This window comes from Megalops cyprinoides, chromosome 6 (assembly GCF_013368585.1).
Source record: "Megalops cyprinoides isolate fMegCyp1 chromosome 6, fMegCyp1.pri, whole genome shotgun sequence".
Taxonomy (NCBI): domain Eukaryota; kingdom Metazoa; phylum Chordata; class Actinopteri; order Elopiformes; family Megalopidae; genus Megalops; species Megalops cyprinoides.
Window position 1 is genome coordinate 22,033,851 of NC_050588.1, and position 24,779 is coordinate 22,058,629.

General features: G+C 46.5%; 1 protein-coding gene across 2 annotated transcripts in view; it reads right to left on the reverse strand.

Annotated features, from left to right (window-relative positions):
* slc38a3a (solute carrier family 38 member 3a) overlaps positions 1-23,696 on the reverse strand; it is a 30,556-nt gene extending 6,860 nt beyond the window's left edge. The window contains exons 1-14 of one of the 2 annotated variants that reach the window (XM_036530419.1): positions 23,507-23,696; positions 22,555-22,575; positions 22,227-22,320; positions 21,912-22,027; positions 16,787-16,860; positions 16,336-16,428; positions 15,213-15,294; positions 8,404-8,486; positions 4,623-4,681; positions 3,901-4,071; positions 2,184-2,263; positions 1,619-1,719; positions 695-819; positions 105-249 (exon numbers count right to left, since the gene is read on the reverse strand). In XM_036530419.1, coding sequence (XP_036386312.1) covers positions 105-249; positions 695-819; positions 1,619-1,719; positions 2,184-2,263; positions 3,901-4,071; positions 4,623-4,681; positions 8,404-8,486; positions 15,213-15,294; positions 16,336-16,428; positions 16,787-16,860; positions 21,912-22,027; positions 22,227-22,320; positions 22,555-22,575; positions 23,507-23,613 — 1,351 coding nt within the window. In that variant the 5' untranslated portion in view covers positions 23,614-23,696. The remainder of the gene's footprint in view (positions 1-104; positions 250-694; positions 820-1,618; positions 1,720-2,183; positions 2,264-3,900; positions 4,072-4,622; positions 4,682-8,403; positions 8,487-15,212; positions 15,295-16,335; positions 16,429-16,786; positions 16,861-21,911; positions 22,028-22,226; positions 22,321-22,554; positions 22,576-23,506) is intronic. The other variant, XM_036530418.1, reaches the window with a different exon arrangement.
* Positions 23,697-24,779: the final 1,083 nt, after the last annotated feature.

Consider the following 24,779-nt stretch of genomic DNA (forward strand, 5'->3'; position numbering starts at 1 on the left):
TGTTAAACTGCCCCTGAATGGGGTAATACTGCTCCTAAATGCTGCTAAACTGCCCCTGAATGGGGTAAGAAGCGATAACGTGCCCTGTGGACCAAGGAACTCACCTATGACCCCAAAGATGCCCAGGATGTTGGGGGCGAAGATGACCAGCATGTTGATGAAGGTGATGAGAGACACAGCGATGATGATGTGACGCACCCAGTTGAAGGTCTTGTTGGGGAAGAGCATCTGCTGGATTGCCCGTCGCACCTGGGACAGCGATCGTAGGGAGACGGGGGTGAGCCAACATGATGGGCACAGAACACACAGCACGCTTCAGACTCACTCAAGCTTCACCTCTGTCTGAGCAGTCTGATCTTCTGCACTGGAAATGACCCCACATTACAGATCAAGGGGCCTCTTGTGCGGAACTTCAGCTCTTCAGTGTAATAACTTACATTACGTTACATGATATTATTGTCATTTAGCAGACGCTCTTATTCAGAGCGACTTAAATTGTCACAATTTTTACATGTTATCCTTTTATAAAGCTGGCTATTTACTGCGGCAGTTGTGGGTTATGTACCTTGAGCTAGAGCACTAGCGGGGAATCGAACTGGCAACCTCTCGGTTATGAGTCCCGCTCCTTACCACTATGCCACACTGCCGTACCTCAAGCTGAGTGGGGGGGGGGCGGGAGCCCGCAAGCGCTCACCGGGAAGAGGACGATGGGCACGGTCAGCGTGACGGCGGTGAGCACGGCCAGGCGCACACACAGGATCAGCGTGTCGTACGGGTCGATCCGGCTGTAGGTGTGCAGCAGCTCCGCCTCCACCTTACCTGTAGGGTGAGACACACAGGGGGAAGGGCTTTAGAGAAAGAGCACCCGCCAATCCAACGACATCTCCAAGGAAACACCAATCCACATACCACCTACCTACATACATCTGTGTTTTTTCCACAACTTGCTCCACTAGTGTAACTCCCTTATAATATATTATGTAGTATTCTCTTTTCCACATTGAACTGTTTGGCTAGTTCTGCTCAAATGTAAAACAAAAATCTTAATCGTGATTTCTACTCCAGCAACTACAGAAAATCATGAGATACAATGCACACATCACCGCAGGACAACAGGAGCACAGAGCATTGCACTTATAGCGACTTATAGCGCTGTACCAACAAATGGCCATGAGGGGGCGCTGATTGATAAGGTTTCTTCCTATTAAAAAATCCATAATTCATAACATCGGAATAATCTGCTTGAACTAGCCATAATCTTTTCTTTTATTGTAAGGATAGTCCAGTGTAAAAGTGCATACACTTTGAGGAGCGTAGGTGCTCTCTGTACTAGCAAATGAATGACAATGAAAAAGAGGTGAGGCCCAGGGATTTATCACATCACCACATTTATCATGCTGACTTCTAACATGTATCCCACAATGCCTTGTCGATCAGGAAGAGAAGATTTACTGGTGAAAGCTGAATTTGATGTGATTGCTGTTGGAATGTGGTTCACAACTGGTATAGTGAATAAACCAGCCTGTAGAAGAAGCAGTATGGACCGGTGAGGATGAGAGATGTGAGAGACATGAGAGACGGAGAGGTCAAAGGTGACAGGTGGCTGACCCCGCCTCACCATAGAAAGTCAGGTATCCGAACAGAGCAGCCAGGAAGTACATGGTGTACATGACTGCGATGGAGATGTTGGCAACATGCTGCATCCTCCTCTTGGTGGGGCTGAAATCAGAGAAGAATGTGCTGGGAAATGTCATCTAACACACGCACACACACACACACAAACGCGCACACACACACACACTCTCACGAAAGTCCTTCCTTTCTTTTTGCTCCCAACTTTATCCAGCTTTGGCTGAAATTGCTACAGGAGTTACACTTTTAATAGCACAATTTTGGTGCTGACATCATTTCATCTTGATTTAACCAGGCAGATATGGGTTAGAGCAGCAATGACGTTGGACGTTGCTACAGAACAACCTTACATTCTCTACAAGGATCCTCAGCTGAGAGTGGCAACTGAGATTTAGATGCGAAAAGGACACTGAAACGTGCAGTGATTATGACACTGAGGAAAATGAACAGCACAGCAAAGAGCCGACATACAAGCCTTCCATCTGACAGGTAGGCCCACTGCAGTGCATGCTGGGAAGGGAAGGGAAGGGAACAGAGGGAGAGGCACCTACTTGCGCAGCTCGGTGTAGATGGGCAAGACCTCAGGGTGGCATACGAAGGCAAAAGCCAAGATGGGGATGGTGTACGCAGTCTGGAACAGAGAACAACACCAGGTCACCATGGATACAGCAGCGCCAGCCCCAGACATCTACCCGCTAACCCGCCATTTTACAGCCTATTAAGACTCCAAACACATTACAGAGAGCTAATTGTTCCCCTATAATTAACTTGGACTGGCCCGCAACCAGTTTTAAAAAAAAAAAAGATTAAAATGCATCTCCTGCTCACAAAGCCGCAAGGGGAGACATTTCGGACTTACCAGGATGCATATGTGAATACAATGCAGAACAACATTCTTGTGCTACTGAAGCTTTGAGGCCTTAGGCCAGAGGTGAAACATTATTCTGACCAAAATTGTACTGCCAGCCTATTTGATATCCTTTGAAGTTCTTAGGTCCTGACTGGGCAGAGGCGTCTATTAGCCAATCTCCAATTTGAAATCACTGAAACCCCAAAAGTCTGGGGACTCTAGAGATAAGAAGGCAAATGAGTGAGATTTAGAAGTGAAGCAGCCAGTTGAAACGCCTGCAAATTTCCATTACTGGAATTTCCCCCCACACAGTGTGAGAGTGAGCTGTAAACCCCTGTGGAAATGTTGCCAAATCATGACCCTCTCTGGCAGTCTCTGGAGACACTGGTGCTCTTACTGTGTGGCTAGACAGTTAGGTTAAGGATGGAATTCAATCCTTCCGCTTTGCAGTTTGACGCTACCTCTAAACCACAAATTCATGTACATGTTGTTCTTTTATTGGTACTGCTGTCTGACATTTACACAGTCATGTCAAATGAATATGACATTTACAGAAAATGTCACAGAAATACAGAACAGTCATGCTTTCTTTAAGTTCGGGGTTCACTGTTCCACGTTAGTCTAACAGAAAAGCGGGATTTTTTGTACTTTGTATATTTCATACCTGTTCTTTTATATTTACCACCTGCACTCAACTTCACTGGCTTTGTCCCTCATCCAGCAATCCTTCTTTCAGTTGTTTCTTACACCATAAAGTGGATCATGAAAACCCAAAGGAGGTACAGAAGATTCTGTTCTATTCTATTAGATTTTCAATAATGTTCCAACCACAGGCACAGGTAGTGGTGGAAGTAAAATTCCTCTGAAGGGTAAAACTGTGCCTATTACCATAGGAGAAGAGTTTAGAGTCACTGAGGCCCAACTGTAGGGGGCAGCAAGGCAAGTGTAGTGTTGTTTATGAAATGCTAGAGATTGACCACAGCTCTTCCGCACTAACCTGATCACCTGAATCACTACCACCTAAAGCAATGTCGTATGTCCTAAACTCTTTCCTTTAAAACATTTAATGGTTTCATGCACTTGTATCTCTACCAGCTAGCTTGTACCTTGTCTGGTTAACTACTGAAACTTGCAGCATGCAGCACTTCTAATATTATGACTCCGTTTTTCGTTTGTGCTGTATTCTGCCTCACTTGTAAGTCGCTTTTGAACGTGAACGTAATGTGAACAGCTGATCTGCAAAGTGTTGGTAAGGGAGTGTTTTACTGAGAGCTGTGTTTGCAGTGGTGCTTTAGATAGTGTTGGCAGTGTAAATGTATGTGTGCAGTGGGTCTGTGAGACAGAGTGCCGAGCGTGCGGATATGGGCAGGCCGGGGTGCATTCTGGGAGTTGCGCTGCAGCGCGCCAGTGAGCAGTACCTGCGAGTTAATGGTGAACATGCGTGGGGCGCAGGAGTCATTCGCTTCCTGGGCGTGGTCATTGTGGAAGCCGATGGCGGGCTCCACGGAGACGCTGGCGTTCAGAGCCGCCGTGCCGTTGAAGGAGAAGTCTTGGAAAGGGCAGAGGACCTGGAACTTCTTGTAGATGACCTGCAGCGGGGGGGGGCGCAGTGACGGCGCGGTTACGTAAGAGCGGAGAATGCGAGGCCGCTGCCGGACTGAGAGGGAGCAGTGTGCACGGATTAGCGAGCTCGGGGGGGAAAGTAGGTCACAGAGGTAGGCCTAAATGAATAAACACAAAACAAAAACGCCAGGGGAGAAAAACACGCCCCCCCCCCATCCCTGAGAAATCCCAGGACAGAAATGAGAACACGAAAGTGGCGTAGTTTGAAAAACGCGAATCAAAAGAGGCTTTTTGTCTTTTCAGATGCTCCTTTTGATCAATTTTGCCTTTTGATGCCAAAATGGCATAATCTTCCAGCTAGTTCTGGTTGAAATGTATCATAAAACACTGCCTCAGACATTTTTTGTCCGAAACAGACCACGGTGGGACGTGATTAGTCTGCAAGAGTGCATACAGTCAAAATCACTGATCCTCTCCACCCACTGCATCCTGATACAATCTACACGCTCATTTTCATCTGAAGTCCCTGGACAGTTAGCAAGGAATTGGTCCGTTAAATGAGGAGGGGTTAACATACCGCAATGAGGAAGAAGACCATGCAGCTGAGAGAGAAGCCACTGGTGTAGCCCAGGTAACCTGAAAGAGAGAACGCAACAGAATCACTGTCGGCAGCTGCGTTCCATCTCTCTCTGCACATTCTCAGCACCAGCACGTCCAGCTCCACCTGCATCTGCTTCACTTCTAGAATTGAGAGCCAGTACAGGTTTGGAAGGAGAACACTGCCATTGTATGAGAAAAAATGTTTTCATGGACATACAACAACATTTATAAATCAGCCCTGCTACTCATAAGACTGAATGCTGGTGACATCTAACCAGTCACGATTTGGCAGGCTTTGAAACATTCACCAGTCTCTTTCGAAAAACCTGCAGGATTACTAAGGCATACAGACTGAAGAGCAGCTGTAAGTGACCTTTAAAGAAGGCTTCTACGTAGAGGAGAGAGGGAACAGCCCCCCTCATGAGGCTAATGAGATTTATGAGGTGGAAGCGGTACTCCACAGGGGGATGCGGAAATATTTAGATGTGTATACCCTGTGTGAATGTACAGTATGTTATCTCTTGGTTTCTGGTCTGAGAGAGGCATTACTAATGCGGGCAGTGACCCGTCCTCTCAACCCCTGGCTCTGTCCAAGTCTGCGAGGACGTGGTGTCTGTAGCTCTTACAGTGGACTGAATAACGGCACAGGGAGCCAGAAAACCTCTCCAGCAGATTCCTCCTCTTCTTTTTTTTTTTCCTCTCAGATTTCAAATTGAAATATTCCACGAGTTCAGACCGTGTTCCAGCATTCCCACAAGACCAGTCAAGAACATTTCACTGCAGCGGCAAATTTATCCCTCTGTTGCCAAGGCTGGGGTCGTCGAGGCCTGGTTTTGGGAGAATGATTTTTTTAAACTGTTAGTCCAGTTATCCAATAATTCTAAAGAGTTTTAGAGACGGTAAAGGTTGGGAGCTTAGAAGTAAATGAGATTCATGGACAGATACTGTTCAGTGGCTGTGATCACCTTTGTTGGACCTCTTTATTAGAGATTTTTTCACCATCTAGTGGTAAACTGAAGGTACTGTTACCACTGAGGGAGCCACTAACCCAGTGAGAATTTAAGTGAGTGAGTGAACGAGTGAGTCAGGAACATCACCATTTCTACAGATTCTTCATTACAGTCAAAAGGAACAGAAAATGGGTAATAATGTCCACCTGGCATCACTGAGCAGCCAAACACTCACATGAGAAAATACCCAATAAACAGAAGCATAAGGAATGATGTGCCACAACAGTCTCTGAGTGCTAAGCTGATATGCTTATATATGTTTTATGTATAAGCGCTGCTGACATTGTGAGCATGTACTCAGGGAGCTGTTCGAACCAGTGTGCACTGTGCATGTGCAGTTAAAGTGAGCCACACACAAGCTTTACTGTGCCCTGGTGAGGAACACAGAGAGGGGACACAAACAGTGCGACAGTTTCTGTGCTGACAGAGAGGCCCTGCAGGTGTCCGCAGTAGAGCCTGAGTCGCTACAGAAGGGGGAGCGATGAGAGAGCAGGTGTCCTTGAGAAAGACCCAATCAGGTCGTGGGGGGAAGGGGGGGGGGGAGCAGCAGGTGTTCCTGCTGAAGGCCTGCTCTCGCCGTCACGTGCCGCAGCACTGAGGCTCCCAAGGAAACGGCACGAAACTCCGCGGGCGTTTTAACACCCCTGGAGGGTCTCTGCGTGTCTCCGCTGCAGCGGGCTGGCCTCCCCTGCGCTTCCTCCCCCCCACGTCAGATACACACACTGCCAGGAGTCCATTAGAGAGCATTAACCAGCCCATCAGTCTATCGTGTTTGTTCTAGACCCAATGCAAGCCGTGCCTGTCCCTCTGAAAACACTATTGTTTTGCTGAACTTTAATATTCTGGCTCCGTTCGGATTGTTCCAAAGGGGTGTCACGGAAACGGTGTTCTCGGAATCGGGTTGGGCCAGAGGACTAAATCCCTCTGCTTGTTAGACAACCCTGGTAGCGTAAGCCAGAGCAATTCACCACTGTTCTCCTCTCCCCCAATTCCCTCTGCTGGAGAGCAAAGCAAAAAAGAAAAAAACGAAGGTCGAGACCCTTCCCAGAACCCGCTCTCAACACTGCGAAACGGTCATGATTTTTACAGCGAGGCACTGATAACGCACCTCTTACGTAAGGACTGGGACACAGCTTTCCCGCAGCTGGGCCAAAACTCAGAGAGACGCACACGGCCGTCAGGCATTCATCTCCCTTTTGCCAGATTATCTCTGATTCAACTTAACAAAACGATTGGGCTAAAAAAAACAATAAACTACACACATTTTATCCATGAGGAAAGAGGTCAGAGTAATGGAAGCATAAAGCATCTCTGTCAGAAGAGATGAGGCAGAGGTGCAGTCAGCCACAGATTAATACCGACAGGTGAGCACACATACCTGCCACGATTGTGTTCTACTACAGCAGAAAGAGGTGATTATGACATCACTAATCAAAGGAGAGAGGGGAGGTTATCATCTATGTTGAAATGCAGTGACATCACTGTGGATTGTCTGTATGAGGGATTAACAGTGTTCCAGGATCCCTGGGAGAGTGGAGGTGTCACAGGATACAGTTTATAGCCTATAGCTACCGCCTCAGATCATATTTATACTGTCCGTGAGGCTTCAATTATAGTTTAGAGATAAACATGTCACTTTCAAGGATTATTTATCCTGCTGCACTAGATAAACGTCCATCAAACTGAGCTTCTTTGATGGTGGAATTGCGGGGAAGTGATTTATTTTTAAAATATTTTAAAAACACTTTGCATCTGTTCGGATTTCGGTGATTTTGCTGGTGGGTTTAACGTACAGGCCAGCAGGCTAGCCAATTTCTTAACAACGCTAACCTCCTGACATTGCAGGACTTCATAATAAATGACATTAAGACAGCAAGGTGACGGGAAAGGTTGATGTAATTTGCTCACTATAAAAGAAGAAAATAGGAATGAAATTACTTTTCAAAGTAAGAGGGGCATTTGACTGCTTTCCATGACTTTTCCATGACTTTCCAGGGAGAAAATACTTTAAAGGATTTGCAAGTACTTTGGGAACTCTGCTCCATGGATTAGAAATGAAACATATTCAGGGTAAAAAATTACCCTAACAACTTGCGTGAGCAAAACATTATCCCCATATTTCCTATGAATAACATGAATATCAATAACCCTCCATATGCAAATGTCTGTATCATTAATGAATGAAACAATGAAAGGACACAGGATCGTGCAGATGAACAGTTCATTCAGACTGACTTTATAAATCCATTCTAAATACATTCTAAAACTGTATCAGGGATGAGTCTTTTCACTGCAGTCACCTGTAAATCACGAGCTTATTTCCACCTGATGCTCCAAATAAGCGGACTTCCAAAGTCCAAAAAAATGACTTAAATTAACCAACAAAGAAATGATATGGAAGAAAAACTAGCACACACTGTAGCCCCTGAGGACCATGTCTGTCCACCTCTGCTCTCCATCAGGAAGTACTAAACCTGTGAAATATGAAAGAATGCCCAATCCCACGTTCCTGTAAAAAAGAACAAACACTTCCTTCTGTCATAACTTCCTGGTGGCAGCGATGCAAACTGCTAACATTTGCAATATAAGGTCCGGGCTTCAGGCCCTTTTACCTCCTTTTACCATAACAGCTGAAGTGAAAAGTTGTGCTGAGGTGAAGGTAACAGCATGACACAGTGTGACAGTGAGTGACAGTGTGACAGCATGACAGGATGATAGCAAGGACATAATGCCAAGACGGACACTCACCTAGCTGCTTCATTAGGGCCAGGGGCAGGATGATGCTGACAGATACCAAAACAACCAGGTAATTGCCATTCAGGTACCACTCGCTGGACAGAGAGAGAGAGAGAGAGAAACAGAGAGAGAGACAATGACCCAAGCTGTCAGCTACTGACGTCACACAGGGACGGCTGATTCACGCGGCCGAGAGTCGGCCTGTCATTAGGAATCAGGAGCGAGCCCTTTCGCTGTCACTCGGGCCTCTGAGTATGAAGACACATCTCTGTCACTGGAAGACACTTTTTCTCTCAGACACGTCTCAGCCTTAAGCTTTTTGCAAAGGCACCAGATCTAAAGGGGCCCGCCTGCAGACACAGCACAGTTACATTTACAGCTGAGACAGACGTGGCCGTGTGCTGGTTCTGCTGGTGAGTGATTCATCGACCCGCTCCCACAGGGCTGTGCTGGAATTTGGCAGCGGCCCGGGCGGATGACCTCCCTCCTTCCCAGCGAACGGCTGGCATAATCTGACGCACAGGAAAACAGGGTGTGGAAGCAGGGCTGTGAAGAAGTAGGCTGAGAAGACCGGATTTGGGATGATTGCAGCTATTCTTAGCCCGGCTCCTCCCCCAGCTCATTCACACAGCGTCCACGACAGCAGCAGCAGCAGCAGCGCCAGCATCAGCACCAACACACAGCCCCACCTCTCACTCTATATCAGGGTGCCCATATGGAAAAGCCTGTTTCACTGTGACATGTCTTATGACTCAGTCCTGCCCCTTGTGTAACTGTGAGCGTGTGTGTGTGTGTGTGTGTGTATGCGCATATGTGTTTGTTTGTGTAAATGCTTGTGTGAGATCTTGTTTGCGTTCATGTACATGCATGTGTGTGACACTGTTTGTGTTAATGGGTCTATGTCCGTGTGTATGCCAGATTGTGTTTGTGTATGTGTGTGTAAGTCCATGTGTGCTTGTTTGTGTTTGTGTGTATATGTGTGTATGTGCATGTGTGTGAGCTTGTTTGTGTGTGTGTGTGTGTGTTTGCTTGTGTTTGTGTGTTTGTGTTTGTGTGTGTGTGTCTGTGTGTGTGTGTGTGTGAGAGTTTGCTTGTGTGTGTGTGTGTGTGTGTGTGTGTGTGTGTGTGTGTGTGTGTGTGTGTGAGAGTTTGCTTGTGTTTGTGTGTTTGTGTGTGTGTGTGTGTGTGTGTGCGTGTGTGTGTGTGTGTGTGTGTGTGTGTTTGTGTGTGTGTGTGTGTGTGAGAGTTTGCTTGTGTTTGAGTGTTTGTGTGTGTGTGTGTTTGTGTGTGTGTGTGTGTGTGTGTGTGTGTGTGTGTGTGTGTGTGTGTGTGTGTACATGTGTGTGAGCTTCTTTGTGTTCATATGTGAGTGCGTGTGGCGCATGCTGAGAAGCCTGAATGCCTCATCAGAGTGCTGTCAGCTGGCTGCTCCTGGAAGTGTTTAGATTGATGAGCTGGAATGCTACATTGGTGCTTAGGATGTCCTTGACCTTTGATGCTGTTTTAATTAGTCTCATTCCAGAATGCTTTCATTAATGTGTCTGGTGAACAAAATGCCATGGGATTGGTGAACCAATGGATTCCTCTCACAGTAAGAGGGGTAAATATCATTATCGGCTGTTTCCATACAGTGGAACCTGGTGAACAAATTTCCTGGGAGAGTGCTACCGTTCTGAGACCTCGCGTTGTTGTCCGTGCTCCACAATACGGTCAGTTAGGCACTTAACACGTCAGTTAGGCACTTAACATGAACCGGGTCCTGCTCTAGTTCTCTTTGGTCCATCAATCACTGGCATCAACATTGCCCTCTCTTGCCATGTCCTGTGAGAACTGTCCCTAAACAAGGAGAGTGATCCAGCAAAGAGCTGCCAAGGACCCCATTACATGAGGCTAAGCCACACAAATGATCAGAGGGCACATCCACACCAGCATTCTCACAACTGTGACCAAACACTTCGGACAAAGAGGCGACTTAGAGCGCCTTCACCACCATCACTTTCCAAAAGCTGTGGTACCACGGAGCCATTCAGAACCATATCCCACAGTAAAGCCACTAAGCCTGTCATTCTTTGTCCAGTTAAGATGAGGCAAACCACCAGATCAAGTCAAAAACACAAAGAGCGTTAAGGCTCAAGCATTAAGGCTTAGCAGTCTGCAAGCTCTGCCCCCGCTCTTTCTGCGAGTTACTACACACTCACAGGAACAAGGAGGATGAACAATGCCTGCGTGTTTGGTCTCCTGTAAAGAAGGACACAGTCTTTTCTACTGTAATGCAGAAGTTGCATTCCTGAAGAACATGCTATGCTGAAATAGTGCATTATGATAACCATTGACTCTAAGAGAATTAAGGGGTTAAGGGGCAGCAGCTTACAAAAACACCAACATAACTGACACGTGTCTTCACATTTTTGCATTTTAGTTTGAACACAGAAAGACGAGATAACAATAAGAGGAGAAAACAAGACAGATATTATTAAAGATAATATACATGTACAGGGTGAGGGAAGAAACCCAAAAAGGGCTTGTTGAGCCTCACCCTATGATCAGAAACGTAGCTGAAAGTTCTTAGGCCTGGCCCTGGCACTCAAACATGCACTTATTTGTGTTGCAGAGATCTTTCCTTTATTTTTTCAGAATTCGCACGAATAGCGCACAACATGGATTCAGTGCATCCAGTTTCACGAATGGTGTCACGTGTTCTTTTCTTCCGTTCATACCACTTCATCACATCCCGTATTTTCACGGGTAGCTCAGTCTTTCTTTTCACTTTACTTCCAATAGCACTTGTCACTCACTGTAATTGCAATAAACAAAGTTGCACGCAAAGCGAGACAAATAATATAGTAAAGCGCAGTCCACTGCATTATGTGACATGCGTATGCAGACTAAACATGCAGAGGCTGCGCCAAGACAGCCACACAAGCACTTATTCCTACTCTTGTGACATAGTTCTGCTTATGCAGTCATGTTATATCCACTTCACACCTCCATTGTAAGATACGGGTTCTCTAAAATGTTAATGACATTGTATTCAATTTGCGGCATGAAAACACTTTACAGCAAAACTCTCTCTTGCGTATAGCAGTCTGAAATTTAGACAGTGTGAGTGACACTGAAAGAATTCTAAAAATGGCAAAAGCTTTCATTTGGATTCAGCCAAGCTAGCTGTCTGTGCGGTGAGGTCACTGTGACATGACAAGCAATGTGTCCCCATGCAGCTGTTCATTCCAGCCAGTCCAACACTCATTGCGCGTGACACAGCCCTCCAAAGGCTGGGTGCAGAGGTGCTACAGCCGATTGGATACCGCAAACTACTGTGGCAGCCAATCTGATGAGCCAGAGCTACCAGTTGTCTGGGATGCATGGGTCCTAGGCTTTGTGTCTGAAATAGACCCATGACTCTAGTATGGTTTACAGCAATAGACAGGCAGAGTCAGAGGGGCAGTAAGCCCCAATGCTTTCCTTTGCAATGCTCACACGCTTTTCTTTCCATCATTTAATCTCTCCTACGCATGAGCCATTACAGACAGTTATATGTATGAGCAACCCTAAGGACTTGCACATGCAGAAGTCCTGTTTAAGTTTGGCATCTTTGCCTTCAACAAAGCAGGAGAAGCACTGGATTACCGAAGTGCAGGTGGGAAAGCAGTCCAATGCACATGAGACAAAAAGGCCAGTGTGAGGCCCCCCGAGAGAGGTGACGCCCACACACCCCAGCCTCCCTGGCAGGAAGCCCCAGCCTGCAGCAGACCTGGCGCCTTGGGCCAACAGGTCCGGCTCTGTAGAGAGGACTGGCTCTGAGTACGCCACTTCAGTGGTGAGCATACAGCTATCAAGTCGTATGTAATCCCCTCTTCCCTGTGTTGGGACCCTATGATGCCCATACCCCTCCCCTCTTCCCTCAACAACCTATAACCCCAACTTTTCTTCTATACTTCCCAGCACACTGCCACTGCCCTCCATTTTTCCAATATCCCTCTCCATTTCCCTGGGTTCACAATATCCAAATATCTCTCTCTCTCTCTCTGCATTCCCAAAAGTTTACTCCTTGCTACGTTCCTCCTTCCTTTAATTGTTTCCTTATATAAACTGTATCTCTCCACCTTTTGCATCTTCCCCTCCCCCTCACACACTTCTACTGATCTGCTTTCTTCCTGAGTTTCTATTCATCTGTCTCTGCTGTCTCATTTTCTTCCCAGCATCCCTGTCTTCTCCTCCCTGCTGAGGTGGCGAAGCTCGCGCCTCCAAATGCCTCAGGTAGAGAAAGACCCAGATCTCCTGCTCATTAAAGATCTCTCTTCCAACTGTGCTACGCTTACACGCCTCCCAAAACGAAGTTCACTCGTGATGATTCATTTCTGATCACTGAGCTTGTGCGGCTTGTGCTTCCACTCCAGGACTGCACAGCCCTCATGATTTCGGGCAGGTGCATGGCTTCGTCTACAAAAAAGCATTATGGTAGGTGGGAGGAGAGGGCAGCGTGGGTGACATCAGGGGTGGTACAAAGGACACTTCTGACTAAAAGCAGCAAAAAGTGACCATTGAGTCCAAAGGCTGATTCCCAGCAGCATCAGTGGCTTTAAGAGAATCTAAGAAGCTGCTGCATACAGGCCATGGGAAAGGGAGAGGGGGGAGTGGGTTCAGAGGAATCGACTGAAACATCTGTGAAACCACTCTGCTGAATATATGGACATGACCTGTCCTCCAAGCAACCCTGGCTGCGTTTATCAGTGACCTCCCTGTGGTCACCGTGCCCTTGAGACCCTGCAGAGGCCAGCTGCCCAAGCACTGCCCCTTGCTTCTGGACATTACGTTACATTAGTGGCATTTTGCAGACACCCTTCTCCAGAACGACGGTTACAGTTTTTCACATGTTATCCATTTATACAGCTGCGTATTTACTGAGGCAATTCTGGGTTAAGTACCTTGCCCAAGGGTACAGCAGCAGTGTCCCAGCGGGGTATCGAACCGGCAACCTTTCAGTTATAAGTCCTGCTACTTACCACTGTGCTACACTGCCGACATCTGCCAAAACACCCCCAAAGACTCTCTAGCGTGCCTGCGGGTAATCACCTGACCACCGGCCCTCCATGTCACAGAGCACACATGACCTAAAACTGACCGCGATGTCACATAAACACACAGACTCACAGTCATACGTGCACACACATGCACAAATATATAAGCATGCATACAAAATACACACACAGACACACAAACACACACACACACACACACATCCTAAAACCCTTGCTGATGAGGGCACAAGGGCAGGAAGATCAGCTGCAATCTGTCATCTAAGTGTGGGTCACGCCACGAGGAACACGTGCATACAAGTGTTTCAGCTCACACTCCTCCACATAAGAGGAGAGGAGGAAACCCGGGGTAGACCAAGCACTTGGCAAAGCTTAAAACAACAGAAGAAGAACAGCAAGTAGTAGAAGAAGAGGACAGAGGGGATAGAAGAAGAGTAAGAAGGAGGAGAGCAAGGCAAGAAGCAGAAGAAGAACATGCAGCAGAAGAAGAGAGAAGAATGAGGAGGAGAAGAAAAAGAGGATAATGAGGAGGGAGAAGAGTAAGACTAGGAGAAGAACAGAAAGAGGACGAATAAAATTAATTTGAAGCAGAAAACTGCGCGGCAGGACATTCAGCAGTCCCTGTCAGCAGGTTTGTTTAAGGCAGGGGAGGGGGTGGGACCCCACTTGACCAGGCTGCAGGTCACAGCGGTGACGTCACTCCCGCTCCAGAGTGTTCTGTGTTAACCACCACGCTGTTGTTGCCAGTGGGTGGCTGGAATAGCTGTGGCAGAGTTACGCAAGCCATTTCGATCACCCTGTTTCCCTCTGACCAATCACAGCAGCCCACCTCTCGCCCGCCTCTCGCTTGCCTTCTTCCTCCTGGTTTATCTGTGGTCCTGAATCTAAGCCAAGGCCAGCAGCCTCCATCACCAGCAATCAGAAAAACAATGTTATATTGTTGTTTTTGTTTTTTTTGTTTTTTCATTGGAACCTCTACGTCAGGTGACACGTGACTGTCCTAGGGGCTGTGCTCTCTTTGTGGCAGTGCTCACTGATCCTGGTTCAGTCACACAGCCAGGATATACATGCAGGGCTGTGGGGACAGATGAGTACTCCAGTCCCCAATAGCTGTTAGGAGCTTGGAAAAGTGAAGGGGCTTTAGAGTGTCCTAGAACATAGGTATCAGGGGACACTGTGGGACACTGTTGTATGCAAAAACTGGACTGAAGTGGGGCGTGTTCTCATTTCAGTGACATGAAGCAGCTGGATGCACACATATCCTCCCAGCCAGTAGGCAGTTCATTATAGAGTCACTACCCACAATCCATCTCTGTAATACTGTGCGTCCCCTAATAACACATAACTGGCCCCTGAGGGTGATTCACCCTAACGTGGTCATATTACCCATTTGAATCCAAATCATTTGAATAATTTCAATGATAAAAAAAGAGATCCAGTTATGTTAAATTTTTTGATTTTTGATTACAACAAAGAGACTAGAGATTTTACTATATCTTTTTCTTGTTGTAACAAAAAAAAATATTTAATGTGAAAAACAAAAAGGCAGAAACAACACATCACAGTGCAGATGCAATCAAGCGAAAAGGAAACGGGCCGCAGACTGGCGGTCCTTAAGCTAACTGGCACGCTTGTTATTCAGGCCAGGGCTAGGGATAATTCTGCACGGGAGGTAACTTCTCTGCCTCCCCTCTTTGTAACACACTTGCTAGTTCTGCTTTCGGATGGAAGGCAAGGCGCACCACACAGTAAGCCTCAGGAAGGACTGACAGTGAAAATTCCTACCTTGATGTCGTGTCCACCCCCAGGAAGGCCTGGATGACCAGGGGGAACTCGGACTTCACAATGTACAGGTAGCTGGACATGGCTGTTGGGGAGGTGACAGCAGAAAGAGGAGTCAGACCTTTCTGTTACACACATCGCAGGGTGCAATGTCCAGCGAAGTGCAATAAACCCACACTGATGTGCAGGCAGCAATCCCAAACAACAGGGCATTCTTAACACTTTCCCGAAAAAAACGAATATCAGGAAATACAAGACAGCAATCTCACTCAACACATCCTCTACGCAAAATGATTTTTAAGCAACTCTTGTTTAAAAAAAATCCTAAATGAATTCATGCAGAAATATATTTAGAACATACCCTCATACAGAAAACAGAGACCATCATGGCAGATATTCAGTTAAAAATATTTCTTTTCATATACATGTTCTTCAGAAGTATCATTTCAAGTCAATGTTGTCTTTTTTAGTTGCCGGTATGCGTTGGTGTACACACTGCCAAGTCAAAAAAAGCATCTGGCACTGAGTAACTACGAGCCTGTGTCTTTAAGATGCTCATGGCTTAAGCCTTCAGCAGAAGAGGGTGCGATGCTGATTACTGCCAACACCACCTGCACACACAAGACTGCACTGAAATACAGCAGCTCTAACTGCCAAATGCCTCCACCCTCCCCCCTCCTCTATACATCACGCCTCCCAGAGAGAGCGGGAGAAAGGGAGCAGAGAGAAAGACATCAAGAGAACAGGGGGAGAGAGGAAGGGAGAAAAGAGAGAAGAAGAGAGAGCAGGGGTGTGCAATAAATAATAAATGAAATCACTCCTCCATCTTCAGTAATTCCTCTGACCTTTGTTCCAATTCCCAGACCATTACAGTGAGCGTATTTGTCTAAAGAAATTACGGGAATGAAAACAGAGGAAAAATATATCCTATTTCAACACAAATAGTTGACACACAGGGTGTTAACTGCTTGAAGCATACTCACTGAAGAAGCACGAGTGTTTGTTCAGCAGGACAATGTTTGACCTTTAAAATTAAGAGTGACTAACGAGTGGGACATGATGATCAGCGAAAAAATTCTCTAAAAAAGGGCGCGCTGGACTTCCTACTCCAGCAAAGAGGCCTTACCTCCAATGTTTTGCAGAGTGATAGCGATCCCGGCGGCCAGCTTCCCTGGCATGCCAAAGGCTCTGTACCCCAGCTGCTCGTAGGCCCGAATACCTGGAATATACATGCCCAAAGCATCACCAAACGCAGCAGTGTACAAACCTTCGACCCTTAGTGAACTCTCAGTGTTGCAGAATACAGTAAATGCCTGTAATTCCCCATTTAACTATCATTTTATCCTTTATTTATCTAAATGCTTATGTCAGCAGGTAGTAAGTTCTTATTTTTAAATGATGTAGGTGCAAATTAAGTGAAATTGTACTAAAATATATAATTACAAAGAGAACATGTATTGGACCAGAATACAGAGCTACCAGTAACCAACATGCGGGCGAATCTAAACGCCCTCCCCACGGGAGGTCCGAGCTGTGTGCTTATCAGCTCTATTTTCCGGTCTGGAGGCCCCACTTACCCACAATGCCTGAGGACCTGAGCAGCAGATGAATGGAGTACGAGGAGAGGCCGGCAACAGCTGTGAGGAGGAACCTACAGGAGAAGAAACATACACGCTTCATCATCACCACCTTTACCATCCCCTTCACGTCACATGACTGCCACTCTGCATCCCACAGACTAGCCAATGCCAATCCTTCTCTGCCATAATGGCTAAAGAGCTAAGCTTTGCGTGGGAGAAAGGTTGACTTACACTTGAAAAATTGGGATATATATATATTTATACAAATATACTGTACATGCACTGTAATGAATCCATATTTAATTTTGCAACTATTACAGGCAAATGAGGGGGCACGGAAAGCCATAAACTTGCATTCAAGGCAGGAACGCAAACAGAATGAGAGGAAAAATACAAGACTGCCCCATCATGAGGATGGGGGCAGACACAGACATCCCAAAATACTGCCCCTGCCCCCAGCTCTCAACATCTGTGCAAACACCACAATCTGGACGGCAGGAAGAAACCAGATCTGCTGGCTTTCTCGGAGCAAGGCCTCTCTCCCTCAACTTATTTTTGTTTCGTTACTCCCGGCAACAGACAGCGCTCTTGCTGAACCGGCCAAGCGCCGTTCACCTCAGCTTCAACTCTGCCTGTGTTCCCAGTGCAGCGAGGGCGAGCCATGCCAAACGATTTTCCCAGCAAAGTCACCCGGAGCTGACTAGAGGAACAGAAACGTTAACACCATGTCTAACTGCTGAAATAAGATAAGAATTAAAAATGTCGCAGGACCAAAAAGAACAAAGTTTGAACAGAAGCCAGTCTGAGAAAGCTTTGCAACTTCCAGCCACAATCTTGTCTTCTTCTTAGGGAAAGTCGGTCGTGTCACACAGTGCCGCTTGCATCATGTGGCACTGCAGGTTGTCCTGATGTCACCCGTACTCCCACCCCATGACTCCACTGTCCTGAGTCTGCATTTCAGAGAGAAGCACACGGGTAACACCCCACCCCACCATTCCCTAACTTTGAAAGCTCAGCTACCCGGTGGGCAGACAGCCGAGGAGGGGGGGGGGGGCAGGACAGGGGCAAAGCCGGTGCTCCACAGCTTCCAGCTGCCCCTGTGCCCCCCCCCCCATCCCCCCCCCGCTAAGCTGCAAGCATAGCCGTGCCAAGAGGTGCTCCTGATGCCTCCTGATCCGGGCCGCACACAATAATCTCCCTTGAGCTTTCTGGCCGCAGTGTCCGGGCCCGCGGGGCCCACAGGGCCCACAGGGCGGGCTGCGGCCGCCTGACCAAGGTCTGCCACCGCGGGCGGATTTGTGGCCTTAAGCGTCCTGCTCTGGAGTGCAGCGTGGGCTCGGAGGTAGATGCCTCGCATTCCATTCCATAGTCAATGGAGCCTTGGCCGAGGCCTGTGAGCGCTTTCTCTCGCCAAAGGGGGCCCAGGTCACCCCGCAGGAATAGGGTGCCATTGTGCGGTGTTTGTTTGTCTGGTTAGCCGATTCCCCCTTGTGTTTTAATGCCACCTCTGTGAAATGCGTGCCGCTCTTATATGTAGGTCTCCTGTCCCTCTTGGGAAGCCACGGCTAAGATTGAGGATGACACAGTACACTGGGGAAAAAAAAGATGGAGAGTAGAAGCTCTGGGTTGCTATCACCCTGCAGCTCTGCCTGACTGGCCCTGAGTGCCTTGTCTGGTTCTCTCCTCCTCCATCTTTCCCTCTCCCTATCTTTATTTTCTGCCTCTCTCTCTCTCCCGCCATTACCTCTCCCTCTCGATCAGCATTCCACCCCAAGATCTTGCTCAGAAAACACACTGGGGAATACCACTATTCACAGACCAACGTTATCAGCAGTCTGCCTTTGTAGCAGACCAAACTAAGCCACAAAGCTGCATGTCTGCTTTTGGCCATACTGTATGTGTAGGGGCAACACTGCCACATAGCAGTTAAGAAGCTGGGCTTGAACTCCCTTGTGAAGCACATCTGACAAGCAAACAAAAAAAAAATCTATATTATGCTGCATGATCTTGTTTAACAGCTCACAGAGCGGCGAGGTGAAACGTGGTTAAGATACACAAAAGTCAGCTGTTTCACACAGTCCGAAAGACCTCAAATGTCACAACGCCCTGCTCAAAATAAAGAGCCTTTTCCTCTGAATAAACAGTGTGGACATGATTCCAGGCATAGAGCTTGGATGTGTTCTCAAAACGAAACATTTGGGGCGATCTAATTTTAGTGATGGCAGACTTTGACAAATATTGAATCTCAGCACCAGAGGCTGCAACTCAACAAACACATCTTTGCCACGTTTGACGGAATGAACAACATTCTTGGGCATGAGACATCCATCTTCCCTAAATCGGGGCCAACTCTGTAAGCAGACGTGTGGCACAGTGGTTAAGGAACTGGGCTTATAACCAGATGGTTGGTGGTTGGCTCTTATACTCTGGTGCTGCTGTACAAAAAATTGCTCCTGTAAAACATCAAGTTGTATCACTGAGTAATACACAAAATGTGAGACATGCAAGTCATCCTGGATAGAAACCTCTATTATGGGAATGATAAAATTCAGCAGGGTTCCAGTTCCAGTATCATCTGCACACAAAGCCTTGCATTTGCATTGCCACTGGTGCATGGTCTCCTGGTAAAGCAACTGCGATATTATCTGAGGGCGCTCGGAAAACAAATCCCTCAGCAATACAAAATTTCTAATAAAAGCAGCATTACACGAGCTTATCAGAACCGCGAGACTTCACCCAGCCACAGCTCTGTGAGCTTGTTCAACCACTGCAGCGTTGCAAATTCTGCTTCTGAAAGATGTTTCTCCCCTATTACCTTTGGGAGACTGGGACACTGAGACAGAAATGTGAGACATAACATGAGCATCTCTCAGAGACACATGGACTCGTTCACCTGACAGGGGCTGTGCCGGTTTAAAGCGGAGATTTTAATCCTTATGCTCTGGTGAGTGAGTATATCCTGCCTTTTATTAGTCATATTTTTCAAAGAGGGAATCTAGGCCAAGCCTCCACAGTGAGATTTGCCTGTGTCTTAAGGCACAGGATGTTCTCAAACAGGATGTGAGCTGCAGCCATGTTAGGTGGAAGCAGGCAATAGTAGTTTGTGCCCTATTTGAGGGGCCTGGTGTCATCAAGGACCTTCTCACCACTCCTTGATGGCGTCCCCCAAACCCTGCTGCCTCCAGTCACCTCTACCTCAGTCTCTTTACTCAGGGACTTTGGCTTTGCCAGATCAGGTCGTGTTTATGGACTATGGTTATTGATATTCCAATGTCCAAGTCATTCACTGCATGTTTGTGCTCTCCAGGAACCATTCATATGCTCTTTGCCCTTTCCCCATTCACCATTTCCCATTCACCATCAACCTCCTGCCAAAACTCATCCCCTTCACTAAAGACACACCCACCATCCAATCACCTGCCAAAGCTCCTCCCCCTCTATGGCAGACACATCCGCCATTCCCCATCAGCAACCTGCCAAAGCCCCTCCCCCTCCCTGTCAAGCTGTTCTGCTCACAGGATCCTTCTCCCCCAGATGAGGCCAGAGGAAAAAAATGCCTGGAATTAAGACATCCATCCAGCTGTTGCTGGCAGGGAAGTCACAGGAAAAGAAAGAGAGCGTCACATCTTCAGTGGGAGCTCAGTCTAGGGATCTGTTACATAACAGAATTATTCAACTAATCTGACAGATAACAATCAACTCCCAATCTTCCCAGCTACAGCAAACACAGCATCAAAGACGATTTTACCCTTCAGCCTCTGCAAGCATGCACCAGCATATGTATACACAGCAAGAAGCAAATTATTCAGCCACAGTGCCCCTTGGTTTTGTAAGTATTTAGCAACATAAACACAACGATGTATTGACGCGGTAAGGCTGTTACCATAGCGATGATGCAACTAGACTTATTCTGTGTCATATTCCTGAGGGCTAAACCTTAATCTCAACGCACACTTTTAATTCTCTGTGCATTGCACGGGGGGAGACAACAGATCACAACAGACAGCGCTGATGCCAGGGTAATTATCTTTGCTATGCAACTAGTCTGTCAACAATCCACAGGGAGGTGTCTTTAACAGGAATATGTCCTCGGCCAGGCACCCTGTACTTGATCATTCCAACTCTAGTGGATTCTGACATAGTGTAACGGCGTTCTAACAGAGCACTGTGAGGCACAAGGAGCACGGCACCGTGATGAATTTTAACACTGCTCTCTCGGAAGCTATAAAACGTGGAATACGTAATTGCTCGTATAGATCATTACTTGACTCTAGGCACACATTAGCGTGATGTGTTGGGGGTATTGCTGCTTTTGAGCGGCGCATGTGTGGAAAATATCACTCTCTCACAACGACAATGCCCAGACCTGGAGGTGTGTTGTCTTTGGCCAGCGCTCAGAGCGTGCGCGCCTTTACCGACTGAGCCACACGAGAACACAAAGCTCACGTATTTTAACAGATCAAAGGTGGTGTGTAAATTCGGCTCCCGCAGACTAAACAGGGAGCTTTAATAATGGCTTCAAAAACCTTTTTAGTTCATTGAGATCAGGATGAAAAGGGGTTCTCTGCTGGTAAATTTAGCGGATTAGCCGTCAGCGGAATTTCCCAGCACACAGGCCTACTTCGCACCATGACTTAAAACCTGGAGAGGACATCATCACATATTAACAAAATAAAAACTTGTCTTTTGGCAGCACAGTTAAATGCTACGATGTAGGTTATGATGTATAAACCAACTAGAAAGCCGTTTTGCTTGGATGAATTTGGTAATTAAAAAGCAAAAGTATTTTCATCATCTTATTGTTAATCTTAATCATCATTTATCTGTAACTCTGAGCAAGGAGAAAGTATACTATTACAAATAAGTATACTTATGTAATGATATATAACATTACATTCATACAATAATTATACGTATATATTGCTTATATACATTAACTGTGGTATTCATAAATTATACCTATGAAATCATAATGTAATGAATAATTGAAAATATATTGATTAAAACCTCCTGGAAATATGATATGATGACTCTAGAAAATGTATATATTTGGGGTGTTTAGGATGATCCTTCTATAGGTTGCATCCATAATACCAGTTTGTATACACAGACATTAACTCACAAGAAGAGGACAACGCCTGTGTTGGCCATGGCATACGCAAGTCCCAGAATCCCGCTGCCCATGATGGCATTCCCCAGGTTGAACACAGACATTCCAAAAGATGTCTTCCCTTCAAACTGCCAAAGGAGACGAGAGTAATAAACACATTTTGAACTTCCTGTGAATTGTGACAGTAAAATTGCTACAACAAAAACTCCAAAGATGTTCCAAAAGTGTTCGGATCCAAAGTGGTAATAAGTAACCATTTTGCACAAAGACAAGGAAATTGGAGTCACATGGTAGCTATAGGCTAAGAGAGGAGTGGGTCTGACTCACGTCTGTAAACCCTGTGGTGTTCTTGTTCTCCATGGTGGACAGGAACTCCTGACTCTCGGCCACATTGCCCTCAGCATCCTCAAATCTGCGGGGACTAAAAGAGAACGCAGAATCACAACCAGAGTGCTAGAAATCACCTCCCTCCAGCAAGTCACCCTGACGAGGATTGTAGTAAAGTAACATCACATTTCACAGGGTGGGGTAGATTGTGGCTTTTTCCTCTCTCAGTCATCATATAAAACATTTCACACATCTGGGATTACCTAAGACTGAGTCACGGTGAATTAAACACACTGGAGTGGTTGTTCTCCTCATTCATATTACATACCTGACATTTTGGGTACAATTTCTATGTGGTGGAAACAAAGGTGATCCATCATCCCATGGGAGCACAAAAACAACACAATTACAAACTCAGTGGTGCTGATATCAGAGGAAGCACAGAAACAATGCAGTTACTCAGTGATACAGATATCGTACGGATATCTGTGTGCAAAGAACACCGTGCCCATTGTATATTTTCACCGCTCTTTGACATTCACAGTAGCTTTTTACAAATAACAGTTACATTAATAACAAACATGTGAGCTGGAGAACAGAAAAAAAGACAATATTTAAACGCAAGATAAAAGTGTCACAGGTGGTTTATCTAGAGACAGTTCATGTTGAGGTCATGTCGGGAAAGGGAGCGGGGAGGAAATCCATTTCACAAACATGCATGAAGTTGCCTTCACCAGGATGGAGGTGCTGCCCTCCACACGGGTGAAGGTGAGGTCACACAATCGGCACATGCAAGCTCTACACATCTCTCCTATACTCTCAGTGCTGACGCTGATCCCTGGACCAGGAGCACCGTGACCACTGGAGGAAGAAGCCGCGTCGACGTGCAACCTTTCAAGCAATCCGTGCTTTGAAGTCCAAATCCCAAAGTGTTCTGTTTTTCTAATGTGAAGACCTACTGTTCCTGTGCCTTTTGAAAATGTGCCTCAGTATTTGTGAGTGGGAATGATAATAGGAAGCACAGCAGCAGAGCCTCCGCGTCTAAGCTCACCGTGTGAGGAAGGAACGGCTGAAAGGAGGGTCGCGTTAGACAGCGACACTGACAGACCGAGGCTAGCTGTGGGAAAGCTGATGAGCAACTGCGGGACATTATGAGACAAAAAATACACAAGTGAGACATGGAGGTAGTTAGTAGAAGGGTTTATGGTCAGATGTAGGACGTAAGACAGAAATGGAAGAGAAGGCCAGGTAACGAGAGAGGCTTATGAGTGCACACTTACTGCTCTCCGTCCTGAGGCAAGGTTTTCATGGGTACGGTGGAGTCCTCCGCAACTTCGTGTCCTTTGCCGTTAGGGATGATGCTCATCTCCGACTGGGCGGTCTCCATGCTTTCAGCGACAGTTATCCCAGCCTGGTGTGTGTGTAGAGTGTGTGTGTGTGTGTGTGTGTGTGTATGTGTGTGTGTGTGTAGAGTGTGTGTGAGTGTGTGTGTGTGTGTGTGTGCGTGTGTGTTGTAGCTGAGATCTTCTCTCTGTTCTCTCACAGATCTGCAGGAGGGAGGGACATGGCCGTGAGAAAGACATCCAGATCCAAACAGCAAAACAACGGCCAGAACTGTCAGAGGGGCAGGACCACTGCGTGTGTGTGTGTGTGTGTGTTTGTTTGTTCCTCTGTCTTCGCGTGTGTAAGCATGTGACATTTTTAGTCAAGATGTGCACAAGCTTTCCTATACATTTGTGTACATGCTGTGTGGATGCTTCAGTGGCTTTCCCAGCTGACATTTCACTTTCCACTGACAAACCCCATAGACAGAGTGGCCACTATATTCCTAATATCCAACAACTACTAAAAATATCTGCCTTCTAAACTTAAAATCACTGAACATATACTGGTGCTCCACAAAAAAGCAAACTACCTTCAACTCAGTTTTATTTTCAGACTTCTTTTTTTGCTCTTGATTAATGATCCTTCATACAGGACTCTTTCCTTTGAAACGGTGTCCCAGACATTACCTGTCTGGCGAGTTTTAACATTGCCACTGCTAGTTCTCTAACTGCTCTAATTCAGCTGGAACACGAGGTCATAATTATGATGTTGTAAATGAAAAACAGAGAAATAATTAATCTAATGCCACACTTTAAACAGAGAACATTACGGGAGGCCACTGGCCACACAGAATAACGTGAGCACCTCTTATTTTCAATGTTATTAGCTACTGTGTCAATGTTTGAGGAAAGAGGGTTATAAATGACAATAGGATAACCAATTTGGCGTCGAGGGACTCTTTGAGAACCATGATGGAAATTATGATGGGATTACATATTATACAACAGATTGCAAAACAACCAGTCTGTCACAACAGGTGAGAGGTCAAGGTCTGGTTGACTGGTTGTTTGTTTTAGGTGTTTGTCTCGATGTTACACTGGGCAGCACAGAGAAGACCAGAGAATATTCCTCCTTAAAAAGGCCCATTTTTATGCTCTCTGTCAGGCGCAAAGCCGTGGAAGACACCTGAAACAGAGGAAGGAGTGAAGAGATGTCCGTGCGATACAG